The sequence below is a fragment of the Macrotis lagotis genome, chromosome 1 (assembly GCF_037893015.1).
Source record: "Macrotis lagotis isolate mMagLag1 chromosome 1, bilby.v1.9.chrom.fasta, whole genome shotgun sequence".
Classification (NCBI taxonomy): domain Eukaryota; kingdom Metazoa; phylum Chordata; class Mammalia; order Peramelemorphia; family Peramelidae; genus Macrotis; species Macrotis lagotis.
The window spans coordinates 840,533,593-840,550,366 of record NC_133658.1 but is presented as its reverse complement, the minus strand read 5'-3'; the positions used below and the strand labels follow the sequence as shown (position 1 = coordinate 840,550,366).

Sequence of the window (16,774 nt, the reverse complement as noted above, 5' to 3'; positions counted from 1 at the left end):
AATGGAATTCAATTTTTTTTATTCTGAGGGCAACATTTCCCAAAGGTATAAGGATATTTGATATCCATCTTCCACACACAATTCACCCAAGATTCTACCAGGTACTATCATGAATAGTCAGTGATTGAAAATTATTACTAAATGTAATCAGTGTCTAAAAATATTTGAATTCTATAAGTTTTGGATTAGATTTCATACCCCTATTCTATAACCTTCACTTCTCAAGGATGATGCTGAATTTCCAGTGAATGTGCTGTTTTATATTTTATAAAGATTACCAGTTTGACAAATCACTTCTCTGTTAAGTTCAAGGCATTTAGTCCATGAAGAATTTGAGCAACCTCTCCCGGATCTGTTTGGTTTTAACACCATAAATAATAGGATTCACCATGGGTGGGATAAGAAGGTAGATGTTGGCCACAAAAATATGAACATGGGGAGCAATATTATGACCAAACCTATGTGTGAGAAAGGAGAAGAAAGCAGGAGTATAAAAAGTCAAAATGACCCACACATGAGAGCCACAGGTACCCAGGGTTTTCATTCTAGCTTCTTTGGAGGGTAGGCCGAATACAGTATGGAGAATAAAAACATAGGAGCAGATAATCAGGATGAAGTCCAGTCCTGCAGTAAAAAAAGCAACAGAGAGGCTGTAGGCCCTGTGGATCTTGGTCTGGGCACAGGAAAGCTTGATCAGTGCCATGAATTCACAGTAGGTATGAGGAATGATATTAGTTTTACAATACGGAAGCCATCGAAGCATGAAGGGATGAGGACTAAGCAAAATAACTCCCCGAAAGACAATGGCCAAACCTAGGCTTCTGATAACTGCATTGGTCAAAATAGCTGAATGTCTAAGGGGATTACAGATGGCCACATAGCGGTCAAATGCCATGGCCAAACAGAAACCAGACTCCATGGTGGTCAGGGAGTGTACAAGAAATATCTGAGTGAGACAAGCTTCAAGGTATATCTCTCTATCATTAAACCAGAAGAGACTGAGAATTTTGGGTAGTGTAGTGGTGGTGATCATCAAATCAGCCACTGAAAGCATGGAGAGGAAGAGGTACATGGGTTCATGCAGGCTAGGGTCATTCTTAATGATGACTAGAAGGGTGCAGTTCCCCAGGAGAGCCAACATGTATACCAGACAGAAGGGGATGGAAATCCAGATTTGAATAGTTTCCAGTCCTGGAATTCCAAGGAGTAGAAAAGTTTGAGGATGTAGATCAGTCCAGTTGAGTGCTGACATTTTATGGATCTTTTATCTTCATCATCTGTATCTCATAAAAGGTTATCAGTTCTCTAAAGGAATAAAAACTTAATCAGTTTTCATTTCTATCAGATAGGAATGATGGATTAACTCAATGATCCTACTATTCAAGTGCCCTGATTTTTAACATATAGATAGTTGTACAAAAATATAATTAGCTTTACTTGATCTCAATGTATAGCTTAACTATTTGTAAAATCAAGGATTTTCTAGTGAGGAGTATAATTTATATTTTAGACTAAGGTTATATTTTGACTTTAAAAGTGAGTACCAAGGGCAACTAGGAGGTGTGGTGGATAGAGCACCAGCCCTGGAGTTAGTTCAAATCTAGCCTCAGACACTTAAAAATAGTCTAGCTGTGTGACCTTGGGAAAGTCACTTAACCACACTGGCTTGAACAAAAAAACAAAAAAGTGAATACCTTAATATAGTTACATTTTAGCAAAGTCAAGATGCTAAGAGAAGCCAGGAACTTCCCTGAGTTCTTCTCTGAGCTCTTTCCAGCTTCCCTCAATAATAACATTAAATCAAGCCTCTAAACAGATTCTGGAGGAACAGAACCCACACACAGACAGAGTGGATTAATTTGGCCCCTTGGTCCTGACTGAGAAGGGCAGCATCAGCAGTCAATCGAGAAGCTTCCAGGCCCAGCACACAGAGCAAATTATGAGCCCCAGAACCCCCTCACAGCCCATACAACTAGGCTGGGCAACTCTAGCTCATTAAGGAAGATACTAGCAACTGAGGTGTCAGTGTATGAAGTCTGTGAGAAGCATATGAAACTTGGGGCAGTGACTGCTGAGGTTCCATAACAGAGTTCACCTTTAAAAACAAACTAGGATAAAAATGAGTTAGAAGCAGAAAAAAAAACCCTTTAGCCTTAGAAAACTTCTATGGTAATAAAGAAGATCAAAACACAATCTCAGAGACATACAGTGAGAAAAAAATCTACATGTAAAGCCCTAGAGGGGAATATGAAGCACAAAAAGTACTCTTGGAAGAACTCAAAAAAGATTTGGAAACTTAAGAGAAGACTCAAGAGAAGAAAAATTGGGGAAAGAAATGAAAGGTATACAGAACAAGACAACAACTTGGAAAAGGAAACACAAAAGTTGACTGAAGAAAACTTCTTAAAAAATATAATTGGTGGAAATTGAGGTTTTCCCATCAAGTGGGGAATGTCTGAACAAACTGTGGTATATGTATGTGATGGAATACTACTGTTCTATAAGAAATCATGAGGGACATTTCAGAAAAGCCTAGAAAGATTTGCATGAAGTGATATGGAATGAACTGAGCAGAACCAGAAGAATGATATGCACACTGACAACATGTTTGATGATCAACTATAATGAACTTGTGCATTTCAGCAGTACAATAATCAAAGACAATTTTAAAATACTTGTATTGGAAAATACCATACATATTCAGAAAAGGAAATGTGGATTAAAAATGAAGACCAAAACTTATTATCTTCAATTTTTAAAAGTTGATTTATGTATTATGTCATTTTTTCTTTCTCAAATGTTTTTTTTCTTTCTTTTGTTGTTGAGTCTTCTCTCACAACATGATCAATATGAGTCTATGTATATAATGGTTATAAATGTAGATTGTATATCAGATTGCTTTTTGCCAGTGGGAGGGGGGGAGAGAAGGGAGGGAGGGAAGGGAGGGAGGGAGGGAGAAAAATGTAAAGTTCAAATTCTTACAAAAAATGACTGGCAAAAACTATCATTGCAAGTATAGTGGGAAAAACAAATAAATAAAATATTAAAAAATTAAATTAAGTTAGATTTTAAAAATACAATTGGCCAAATAGAGAAAGTAAACAAATCTTTCATAAATAGAGCTGGCCAAATGGAAAAAAAAAACTCACTGAAGAAACAACTAGTTTAAACTGCACTGGTAAACTAGAACCAGAGAGTAAAATAATTTTTGAAATAATTCACCAATAACATAAAGGAGATTCAAAAATCAAAATGCCAAAGAATATTCTAGCAAAATTCTAGAATTAGCCGGTCAAGGAGAAAATACTGCAGGCATCCAGACAAAGCAATTCATATACCCAGGAGTCAAGATCAAGATTACACAGGACTTGTCAGCTTCAGCATTAAAAGATAAGAGATGCTGGAATATTATATATCAGAGGGCTAAGGAACTGCTGCGCAAAGGTAAGCATACTTGTTCAGGGAAAATATCAATATTCACCTAAATAGGTGACTTTTGATCTTTTCTGATGAAGAGTCCAGAACTGAGCAAAAATCTGAACTTCAAATGCAAGATTCAAGAGGTGCAAAGTAAAACAGATAATAAAGAAAATAAATATTATTCAATAAGATTAAACTGTTTATATCTCAATATAGGCAGATGATATTTATTTCTCTTAAAAATATATCTCTTTTAGATGTATACTTACATAGAGGGTGTGGGCATTAGATGATTTTGATGTGATGATATAAAAATTAAGGAAAAATAATGTACTGGAAAAAGGTAAAATAGAGGCATAAGAGGGAAAATTATATCATATGAAGAGTCACAAAGAACCCATTATAGTAGAGGGAAAGAAGGGAAGGGATGAGAATTGCTTGAATCTTACTCTTATCTGTTTTAACTCAAGGAGGAAATTGGATTTAGAATTTTATCTTACTCTACAGGAAATTAGGAGGGGAAAGGGGAAAGAAGCAGGAAGGAAAGGCTAAAAAAGGAAAGGATAAAAATAGCACCAGAAGAAGGAAAGAAAAGAGAGGAGGGTGATTGAAAGGAAAGCAGATATAGGTAGGTGAGAGTCAGAAGCAAGACACTGGTGAAGATGGATAGGGTGAAAAGAGAGAGAAGTACAAATGGTAGAAAATTTGGATGGAGGGAATACAGTTAGTAATCATAACTGTGATTGTGAATAGTATGAACCCTCTCATAAAACAGAAGAGAATAGCAGAGTGAATTAAAAACCAAAATCCTGCAATTTGTTGTTTACAGGAAACACATTTGAAGTAGAGATGTAAAAACAGTTAAGATAAAAGGTTGGAGCAAAATATATTCTGCTTTTTTGAAAAAGAAATTGAACAAGTAATCAATGAACTTAAGAAAATATCTCCATTGTTAAAATAGATTTACAAGTGATTTCTATGAAACATTTAAAAAGCAATTCCAATTCTATATAAACAATTTGAAAAAAACATATTGATTAAGAAATTATCCTCCTAATTCCATATGGTGCTGATACCTAAGCAGGAAAAGCCAAAACAGGAAAAATACATTTTAACATTTTAACAAAGAGATTACAGAGATTTATCACTGGTATAATACACTATGATCAGGTAGGATTTATACCAGGAATGGAGAAAAGATTGATCATATCAATAATAAAACTTAGAGAAATCATATGATTATCTCAATAGATTCTGAAAGTTTTTTTTGACAAAATACACATTTATTCCTGTTATAAACACTGGAGAGCATAGGAATAAATGAAGATTTTTCTTAAAATGATAAGCAGTTATCTGAAACCATCAGGAAGTATTGTATGTAATGGGGATAAGCTAAAACCATGCCCAATAAAGTCAAGAAAATTTGAAAAAAAAAACTGGGAACATTTCCATGAATTGATGCTTAGTGAAGTAAGCAGAAGCAGAAGAACATTGTACACAGTAATGGAAACATTATGTGATGATCATCTTTGATAGACTTAGCTCTTCTCAACAATACATAATGATCAAAGACAATACCAAAAACTTATGATGGAAAATGTCATCCATATCAGGGGAAAGATCTATGGAGTCTGACTACAGATCAAATCATACAATTTTCAATTTTTAAAATTTGTTGTTGTTTTGCTTTTTCTTTCTCATGGTTATTTTTTACTTTTGTTTTGATTTTTTATCACAGCAAGACCAATCTGATCATGTTTAGCATGGGGAAGGGGGAGGGAAGAAAGTGAAAAAGAAAAATATGGAACTCAAAATCTTACAAAATAAATGCTGAAAATTATCTTTACATGCAATTGGAAAAAAAAATTAAAAACTGCAAAAAATATTTAATTTCACTTTGCATTACCTTTTGTATCTGAGTTGTTAAGAAACATTAAAACTCTTAATATTGTCTAAAGCAGGGGTGTGCAGCCTCTTGACTCCTCAGAGTTGTATTGCCCAACAAAAACCCATCAAGGTTTGCATACAGAATTCAATCTTCATTCATGACCATAAGGTAACCCCTACCACTAAGGAACACAAAACCATATACAACTCAGTTTACACGAATGGTCCCTAAGACCATTGTGGCCCAAGTTGCAGATTAGACACACCTGTTCTAAAGCATTTTTAATAGTATCAAAAACTACTGGTCTTGACTCCTTTTTCAAAGATGTCATAATCAGTCTCCACCCACTATTACATAATCAATTTCCTAATCAAGCAGATCAGAAAATTTCATAAATTGAAGTAAAGAAAACTGAATTAGGGAAAGGTTTTTTGCACTTTTAAAATGCAAAAATTTACAGATTACTTTGGTACTATGTTTACTATATTAATCATAAACGCTTCACCAAAGTCTAATTCAAGGCCTATTGATCTTCTTAATTATCCTTTGAAGTATGAAAATTTAAGTATGGATGGACATCTGACCTCAAAAACCAAAAACAAATAAAAAGAAAATTAAGAAATTGTAATTCTCATAAAACCACATCAGTAGATGGATGAGAACTTGGGGGTGGGTGGGGGGCATAGAACCCCCTACACATGATCTTGAAAGAATAAACCTGAGTATTAGGGTTTATATCTACAAAATAAACTAGGCACTTTTGTGGGATAATAATTGACTTGCATAATTTTGATTTTTTACCTGAAGTTTTCCAACTTTATTTTCCACTAATTTTCTCTTCTTACTGTATTCTACCAAACATTTTTTCTATCTCGATCATCTGAACCACTCATCTCCTGACATTTTGGTTGATAGAATGAATTTCTCCCCATCCTCTTGCCCCACTGCAGCCATTTACTTCTGTCTCCTGATGTGACACTTTATTGTGTGAACTAGTCTGGGAGAAAAAAAAAGAAAAAATAAAAAAAAACTAGTTGGTACAAACTGTTGGGCTACTACTTTGAACATTTATATTAATTTCATGAGATCACTGCCTCATATTGAAAAGTGATAGCTTCTCCTCCACTCCTTTCTTTCTATTAGGTTCTATAGAAAGAATTTCCTAAGTTCAAAGGAAACATACAAAGACTATGAAAATATGGTGTAAATGAAAACACACTAAACAAGACAGGGTCAGAAATTCATGGCCTGATCAGCTACTTATGAAAGAAATAAATTAGGCAAATAGCCCCTTCTTGCCTCATTTTATTGGTTTGTAAATTGATGGAAATTATAGCATTTAGCATGGTGATCAAGATTATCATTTTATAAAAATACATGCAGCACAGATCAATATCATCATGTCGTGAAAAAAAATTAAGGTCTTTGTGAGAGATTATACATCTCCTATGTATATACCTTTGCATTAAATGACTCCCACACCTGGAATTTATTGCTACTTTATCTCCAACTCAGAATCTCTTATTTTTCTGCTCTATTGGCACCTTTTGTCTTAGGCTGTTTATATTCATGTAGAGATGATGATATCTGAGCACAAATACTTGGCTCTCAAAATTTCTCCCCAAAACAAGACAGCATTGCCTCATAGTAAATTCTGAATGGCAGATATAAATAATTAAATGTGGGATAAAATAGTTATCCTAGAATAATTTGAAAGGACTAAGGTCCTTTACACAACTCTAAGGGTGAGAGACCTGGCCCAATAGAAGTGGAAACCCCTCAGCATACTTCACAGAACCAGTTTAACAAGTCCTGAGTGTGACTGGATTGAGGCAGGAGCAGCAGCAATAGAAACTTAAATATTATTGATAGCATGGTGGTCTCTTTTCTGTCTTAAGCTGAGCTATGCTGACCAGACATTTTTCAGGCTGCAACTAGAGGTGAAAGGACTGAGCACAAGACTGATTAGTGTGATGTTAAAGGGCTAGAGACCCTGCTAGCTATGGGTACTTGTAGGAGAGTTTAGCCTTGGTTTGCAGTTCGAAAACACATAAGTGAGTGAGATTTGCAGTCAAGCAAAGGGCAGCAAAGGAAAAAGAATCCAATCATTGACAACTATGGGGATCAAGAAGATCTGAATTCATATTCTGAGGAAGAAAATGAAGCAAAAAAAACCCACTCTTACTTTAGAGAAATACTAAAGAATCACAAGTCCAAAAAAGCATTATGGGAAGAACTTTAAAAAAACTTCAAAAAGCAAATAAATGGGATACTTGGGGGGGGGGGGGGAATAAGAGCAAGCCAAGAAAATCAAGAAAATTGTGCAAAGAAAGTCATCCTTTTGGAAAAAAAGAAATTCAAAAATTTCAGGAAGAAAATAATTTTTAAAAATTAAAATTGGTCAAGATGAGGTTAATGAAGTTATAAGACACCAAGGAGAAATGAATGAAGAAATGAAGAATGAAGAGAATGAAGAAACAGAAGGACTTGGAAAACATCTCAGAAAAAACCAACCTATCAAAGAAAGACAATTAAAACAATTGACTACTTGAAAGTATGATCAAAAGGAATCTGATACAATATTAAGAAAGATTGCCCTGAAGTTATATAAAATGAGAGAGTAACATAGAAATAGAAAAACAATTTAGCAATCATTACTTGAAAAGGATCTCAGGACAAAAGGAATATGAAGATCATAGCCAAATTTCAAAGTCCCAGCATGAGGAGAAAATATAACAAGCAGCAAGAAAAAAACAACACAAATCTAGAAAGCTATATAAGTCTTTTAAATTTGTAAAGATTTAAGAGAGTGAAGAGGCATGGAATAGGATTTACAAAGAGTAGGTGGAGAAAAAGGAGTGCCTTTTAAATAGGTGGGTCAATTAAGTTATCAGAAAGGCAAGGTAGTGTTTAGAAGCAAATTTGGTTTGGGTAAATAAAGGAAGAAAGATAAGTAATGAGGAAAAATTAAATGGAGGAAAATTTATAGTTAGGAATTATAACTTTGTAAATGAGATGAACTTACTCATAAACTGGAAACAGCAGAATGGAATAAAAAATCAGAATCCCACAATATATTGTTTGCAAAAAACACAGAGTTAGAATAAAGAGCTGTAGCAGAATTCATTATACTTCATGTGATGTTAAAAAAAAACAGAGGTAGAAATTATGTTGTAAGATAGAGTTAAGCTAAAATAGATTTAATTAAAAGAGCAAATAAGGAGACTACACTATTTGTCACCAATAGTATTGTTTTAGGAATGTTTCCAATAATAAAGGAGAAGAAAAAAGAAGGAATCATAATGAAAATGGAGGTAATTAACTCTTTTTCAGATAATATGATGAATTTGGAAAATCCTAAGTCTAAAGTTTCACCTAAAAGTTAGATGAAACAATAATTTTAGCAAAGAATAGACTATAAAATAAACTGACATAAATCAGCAGCATTTCCAAAATATCTTATAACAAAATCCTACCAAAAAGAGATAGTAAGAGATATTTGAGAGTAGAAGTTCTAAAAACAAATCCAGGAAATACATGAATAGAATTATAAAATGTTAACTATACAAATAAATTTAAATAATTAAATGTAAAGGAGTAGACAAAGTCAATAAAATGAAAAGGATAATTTTACATAACTTAGTTATTTATCTAATGCCATCCCATCTAAATCACCAAAATTTTACTATTAAGGAAATGATAAAATTAATTTGAAAGGAACAAAAGGTCAAGAACTTGAAACTAATGAAATAAAAAAAATAAAGGACAGAGAATAAGCAATAACAGATCTTAAACTAGGCAGAAATTATCAAAAGTAGTAATATATCAAAACTCTTTGATACCAGGAAATAGTAGATCAACTAGACATACAATATACAGTAGTAAATTATTATAATAACTTTGAATTTGACAAATGTAAATATTTAAGTTCAGGTAAAACCTGTTGGGAATGCTTGAAAGCAGTCTGATATTAGGCATAGACTAATATCTTACAACATTTACCAAGATAATGTAAATATTACCTAGACATAAAGAGAAATATCATAAGACAATTAGAAGAACATATCACTTATAAGACATATGGACTGAACAATTTGTGTATAAATAAGAGTTCAAAAAATTGTAAAATGTAAATGGATATTTTGGTGGCATTAAATTTAAAAATTTCATACAAATAAATCCAATATAGCCAAGATTTGAAGAAAACAGAAAATTCAGAAAAAAGTTATATCATCTCTCAAATAAAATTCTCATTTCTCAAATACATAAAGAAGTTTTTCTAATAGAGTAAAATTCATTTATTAAATGATAAATTCCAAATAATTTAATAATAATAATCCTAGTAAAGAACATTTCCACGAAACTTTTACCACTAATCCAACTGCAGTTATCTTCCCCTATCATGTTTTGTATATGTACGTTTTATCACCCTTGCTATAATGTAAGGTATTTAAGAATAAGTAATTTTTTTCCCTTTGTCATTGTACCTCAAATTTCTTTCACAAGTCTTTGCAAATAATTTGGTAAATAATTTCTGTTTGAATAATTACTTACCATCTGCCTTATTGATAACTCTTCACCACCTGAAATAGCCATTTAGATCCATGATGCCAAGGAGCAGCATCTTTCTCTATCAATAGGGTAAAAAAGTAATCAAATTTAAAATTTGATGATTTTTTAAAGAAAATAATAAGTAGACTTTTATCTATTTGATGAATAGAATTGTAAAAATAATTACCCTGTTTTGGTAAATTCATACAAGTTTATACTTGGATTTTCATCTTTTATGAATTATCCTTTCCCACCATAAAACCTATTAAAACCAAGTACTAAAAAAACTGAGGTTAAAACTTGACTATTGTTTCACTTTATCATAAAATAATGAAGGGCAATGTCATATTTAGAAAATAATTTTAATATTAATAAAATTAAACTTATTTTAAAAAATTATTTCATTCTATTAGTTTCTGAGATTTGTACATATTGCATCGTGTGCTTATACTACATAGTATATTAATTCAATATTATATGTATATAATTTTTAATCAGTATATGTGTGTGCCCAAAAGTTTTACTATTTGAATAGCATTATCCAAAATCAAAATTTGGGAAGTAATGATATATAATTGAAAGTATGGGGATTTCTAGATGGTGCAGTGTATAGAGCACCAGCCCTGGAATCAGGGGGACCTGAGTTCAAATTCAGCCTCAGATATTCAGCCACTTGCATGACCTTGGGCAAGTTACTTAACCCCATTGCCTTGCAAAGAAAAGAAAAAAAAGAAAGTATACCCTAGGAAGGATATAGAGTTATCTACTTTAACTGTCTCATTTAAGGATAAGAAGTATATTGCTGATTGTTTCTAGTGTGTCTTATTCCCTTCCCATGAAAGAGGAAGACTGATAAACTCACCCTTGAAAATCGTAATCCATCCAGAAAGGAAACTTTTCTGCCCTACTTATAGCACTCCACTCTCAGGAAGAAGTTTATACCCCAATTACCTAATCTGATCCCAAATTCAGCTCTATTGGTCTTTCTACTTTTACTACTCCCCACTACTTATATAGACACATGCATAAACTGCTCTAGAGCCTTCTTCTTGTCTTAATCACTTCCACTCAGATGGAATATCTTACCTCTTCTCACCCCTCCACTTCAGGGAAGAATACACATGTTTGGTCACCCTATCCTAGAACAGAGCCTACTGCTTTCTCTCAAATGGGATTTTGTTAATTGTCTCCTGATTGATGCACCTACTTCAAATGCCTCTCCACTTCATAACATCCTCCATACAGTTGTCAAAACCTATGTTAAAGCTTGAGGCTGATCATGTTACTACTGTAATTAATTAACTCCTTTGGAATCTTATTACCTCCTTTACATTCCTCAAAAGACAGTTCAAAAACCTTCCTTGTCTCTCCCCTCAAAATCTTGGTTTCCTTATGAGTCTAGATGGTCTAGGAGGTTGTGATTTCCTCCACACTTATTATTCTATAACACTATTATGAGCTATTGTTTACTTAAAAAACAGAGAATGAGAGGACCAATGACTACTTGGACTTGAAAATCTATTTAAATTCACGAGTACTTGCCTCCTCTTATCAGTCCAAAACCTGAAGTTTATTCTTATTCTCAGAGGTAAATCATCAGATTTACTTCTTATTTTGAAGACTTGTTTTTTTAGTAACCAGCCAATTGAATATAAAGAAACCTTATATTGTGACTCTAAATTCAAATTTACAGAGGGCATTATTTTTTCATTTTCTATTTACATATGAAGTTATAACCATAGCAAGCGAAAGAGGTCCTAAGGTTAAGAATTTCTGGTCTAAAAAAGAGCACCCTGTAATTATAATCTCATCTTCTCACTGTCAAATTGAAAATGGATTTCAGGGATCTCCAGAGCATTTATAGATACAACTTTTTAAATCTGTTTCTGTTGAACAACTTTAATTTTTTCTTAAGCTTAGACCAGTTGTTGCCTCCTGATTAGAGAGGATCTACTCAGAATCTTAGAATCAAAATATCAAATAGCTTTCTATGGGAAATAATAACTCTCTTACTGGTATTTTCAGTAGATGATTAAACAAATCCATTTCTCTCATTTCAGGTAATTTTACAACCTCAATAAAATCAATCAGTTCTTGTGATGAATACTACAACCCTCCCACAGCCACCGACCTACATATAAATATTTTACCTGTCAACATCTTAGTTATTTTTACCAGAAGTTTGGCTGGGATTTTATTTGAATAGACTTTTTATCTCCATTTCCCAGGGTATTCAATGTTTGTGAGAAAGATTCAAAAGATAATATCCTTAAGGTATATAGGCATCAGTCATGAACAAAAATTGCCCTCCTGGGAAACCTAAAAGGTCTCAGTACAACTTAGTAGTCTTCTAAGAACCCAGAAGAAGGTAATGCACTGTATTTTCATTTGAACAATCAGGCAAAGAGATCTTTTAGAATAAAAAAGCCAGAATTCTTGTTTTTTCGTAATTTGACTAGTTAAAGATTGTGCAAGTGAAAATAAGATATTTTATTATGACAAAATTCCTCTATTGAAACAGAGCTAGTAAGCAGTAATCCTATCTCGGATACTTATAAACCAAGTGATTTGGGGCAAGCCACTCGACTACTATGTCCCAGTTTCCTCACCTATAAAAATAATATATGTATCTATTAACGTAAAAGTGTTTTCATTTTTCCAATATTTTTTTCATTTACATGTAAAGATAGTTTCAGCATTCATGTTGTAAAATTTTTCTCCTTCCTTCACTTTCTCCCTCCCTCCCAAGAAAGCAAATAATCTGCTAGGGTTACAATGTACAATCATTTTAAAACATATTTCTCTATTAGTCATGTTGTGAAAAGAATCAGGAAAAAAAAGGAAAGGAATGGCTGAACAAATTGTGGTATATGTATCTTATGAAACACTATTGTTCTATTAGAAAATAGGAGGGATGGGAAGTCAGGGAAGCTTGGGAGGATTTGCATGAATGTGCTGAGCAAGATGAGCAAAACCAGAAGAACATTGTATACCCACAGCAACATGGGGGTGATGATCAACTTTAATGGACTTGCTCATTCCATCAGTGCAACAATCAAGCACAATTTTGGGGTATCTGTGATGGAGAATACCATATGTATCCAGATAAAGAATTGTGGAGTTTAAACAAAGACCAAAGACTATTACCTTTAATTTTAGGGAAAAAAAGGTTATCTTATTAAATAGTTTTGCAATCTCTTATACTTTATTTATTTTTCCTTAAGGATATGATTTCTCTCTCATCACATTCAGCTTAGCTCAATATATACCATGAAAACAATGTAAAGACTAAGAGATTGCCTTCTGTGGGAGTTGGGGGGAAGGAAGCAAGATTAGGAGAAAAATTGTAAAGTTCAAAATAAATAAATAAATAAAATTTAAAAAAAAAGAAAAATAGGAGGAAAAATCTCAATAAAAAACAAAAAGTGAAAATTTCATGCTTTAACCTATATTCAGACTCCACAATTCCTTCTCTGGATGTGGATGGCATTTTGGGATTGTCTTTTATCCCTATATTGCTCAGAAGAGTGTAATAATAGACATTACTCAATGTTAGTTTTACTGTTTTACAGTATTCTCCTGAAATTTCACTTTATTCAGGATCAGTTCATGTAGCCTATCCAGTTATTTCTGAAATCTGTCTGCTCATCATTTGTTATAAAAAATAGCATTCCATTCCATTAATATACCACATATTCTTCATCCATCCTCCAATTAATGGGCATCTCAATCTCTAATTCTTTGCCACAACAAAAAAGCTGCCATAAATATTTGTACATGTGAACTTTATTCCTTTTTTATGATCATTTTGGGATACTTATCTATAATTATAGGTATTGATGGATCAAAGAATGCACACTATTATGCATAGTTCAAAATTGTTCTCCAAATGGGTTAGATCAGGTCACAATTCCATCAACAACTCTGCTCCAACATTTAATAGTTTTGCTTTCCTATTATATTAGCAAATATGATAGGTGTGAGCAGTTGTTTTAATTTTTTATTATATAATCAACAGTGAAATAGAGCAGCGTTGTTGAAAATGTAGCCCACTGGCATGCAATATGGCAGTGCAATTTTCTGTGGTCCCCTGTGTATTTACTAAATGTTTTAGTAAATGAAGCTAAGCTACCCCAAAGCTCACTAAAATGCAAATCAAAACATATCGTCTATTGTTTCAATAAAAACTATTAATTGTAAGATTGGACAGCTCTGATTTAGAGCATTTTTTTTATGTGCTATACATGACTCTAATTTCTTCCCCCTGAAAGCTAGCTGTTCATATCATTTGACTATATATCAATTGGGGAATGACATATTATTATAAATTTGACTCGGGTCTCACTTTTTTTAAAAATGAGATCATCATCAGAAACATTGACTGTAAAAATTATTCCTCAGCTTTCTGCTTTCATGTTAATCTTCATTGCCATGGTTTTATTTGTGCAAAATGTTTTTAATTTAAGTGATCAAAATTATCCTTTTTCCTACTCTTCTTTATTTCTTGCTTGGTCATAAATTGTTGCTCTCTCCATAGATCTGCCAGAGAAACTATTACTTTCTCTCATAATTGACTTATGGTAAAACTCTTTATGTCTATAACAGGTCCTCACTGTGACCTTATCTTGGTATAGGGTGCAAGAAGTTCATCAATACCTAGTTTCTGTCATACTATTTCTTAGTTTCCTAAGAAGTTTTTGTCAAATAGTGAATTCTTATTCTAAAATCTGGAGTCTGTGCTCTTATCAAAAAGGAGATTATAATAGTCATTTATGACTATTTTGTACCTACTCTATTTCACTAACCCACTATTTTTTACAAGTACTAAGAAGCTTTGATGATTGACATTTTTACTATAGCTTTTACTATATCTTTAATGTCATACAACTGTCAACATATCTGCATTTTTTATCAAATGCCTTGATATTATTCATCTTTTGTTCTTACAGATGAATTTTGTCTTTAATTTTTGGCTCTATAAAATAATTTTGGTAGTTTGTGTGGAATAGCACTGAATAAGTAGATTAATTTATGTAGAATTGAAATTTTTATTATATTAGCTTAACCTACTCATGAGGAATTGGTATTTTTTCCAACTATTTAGATTTGATTGCATTTGTGTGAAAAGGTTTTTTAACTGTGTTCATATACACAATTTGTCTTAGCAAGTAGATTCAATTATTTTTATGCTGCCTACATTTATTTTGAATGGAAATTTTCTATCTGTCTGCTGGTCTTTGTTGGTAACATATAAATGTGCTGATGACTATGAGTTTATTCCATATCCTTGCAGCTTTGCTAAAGTTGTTCAATGTAGCAGGAATCAGGGAAGCCAGTCAGCACCTCCAGAGCACAGCTCACAGAAGGTATGGGGGTCTGTGGAGATTGCAGAGATCTCTCTGCTCTCCCTGGGGAAGGACTCAGCTGTTTGTCCACACCCAAATCCAGTGTGTGCTCCCAAACCACCATAGCCAAGCAGAGACCATACTCATAGCTCCAGGGCAGAGAGGAGAGCCTGTGGCCATTCACATCCCAGAGCACAGGCAAAAGACCAGTCAGAGTCTCTCATAAGTCCTTGGAGGAATTAAAATCCCTGTGGGTTGTCCCCAAAACACCCTAAAACCTTGGAAGTGCAGTAAATTAGTCATAGACTGAGGAAATGAATAAGCAAAAGAAAAAGGATCTGACCATAGAAAATTACTTTGGTCCCATAGAAGATTAAGAAGATGACAAAATCGAAGATTTTGTAACCAAAACCTACAAGAGAAATAGAAAATGGGCTCAAGCTATAGATGAACTCAAAGAAGACTGAAAAGCAGGTAAGGAACATGGAAGAAAAATTGGAAGGAGAAATAAGAGTGATCCAGATAAATCTTGTGAACCAAATCAGCAGCATGGTGAAAGAAATACAAAAAGAAATACAAAAAAACTACTGAAGAAAATAATATGTTATGGTCAAATGGAAAAAGCAACACAAAAGGCAAATGAAGAGAAGAATACCTTAAAAAGCAGAATTGACCAGGTGGAAAGGAAGATAAAAAAGTTCTCTGAAGAAAATAACTCCTTCAAATGTAGAATGGAAACAAGGGAAGCCAATTATTTTGCAAGAAACCAGGAAGAAATAAAACTATTCCAAAAAAAACCCAAATTAGAAAGAAATGTATAATATCACATTGGAAAACCAACTGATCCAGAAATTCATCCAAAAGAGATAATCTAAAAACTTATTGGGCTACCTGAAAGTCACAACAGATAAAGAGCCTAGACTTCATTTTTCAAGAAATATATAGGCAAACTTCCCTTGAGATACTAGAAGCAGATGGTAAAATAGAAATTAGGGCAATTCACCAATCACCTCCTGAAAGATATCCCAAAAGAAAAATTTCCAGAATTATTATAATTAAACTCCAAAACTCCCAAGTCAAAGAGAATATCCTAAAAGAAAAAAATACAAAGAGAAATAAACAATTTCACTACCATGGCTATATAGTCTGGATTACACAGGATCTGGCAGCATCTACATTAAGGGCCTTTAAAGCTTGGAATATGATACTCCGGAAAGCAAAAGATCTTGGTTTCCAACCAAAAATCCATTACCCAGCAAAACTGAACATCCTCTTTCAGGGAAAAAGATTGGACTTTAAATGAAACAAGTGACTTTCAAACTTTCCTATTGGAATAACCAGAGCTGAAGAGAAAGTTTGATCTCCAAGTGCAGGACTCAGGTAAAGACTCAGCAAATGAGAAGGAATAATTATGAGGAGCTTAATGATGTTCAACTGTTTATATTTCTGCATGGGAAGAAAATATTGATAACTTATATGAACTTTCTCATTTGAGAGCAGTTAGAAGGTGCATATAGACAAGGCACAGGAAGGAGCTGAATATTATAGTATAATATAGTAAAAAAGATGG

The 16,774-nt window shown here is 33.1% G+C and overlaps 1 protein-coding gene across 1 annotated transcript; it reads right to left on the bottom strand.

The window, feature by feature from the left end:
* Positions 1–316: 316 nt before the first annotated feature.
* LOC141489638 (olfactory receptor 52K2-like) lies at positions 317–1,252 on the bottom strand. The gene has a single exon (XM_074190165.1). It carries the CDS (start codon positions 1,250–1,252, stop codon positions 317–319), a length of 936 nt encoding a protein of 311 aa, XP_074046266.1.
* Positions 1,253–16,774: the final 15,522 nt, after the last annotated feature.

Excerpts from the sequence above, each read along its gene's own strand:
- LOC141489638 (XM_074190165.1), bottom strand. The coding sequence starts at position 1,252 with ATGTCAGCACTCAACTGGACTGATCTACATCCTCAAACTTTTCTACTC.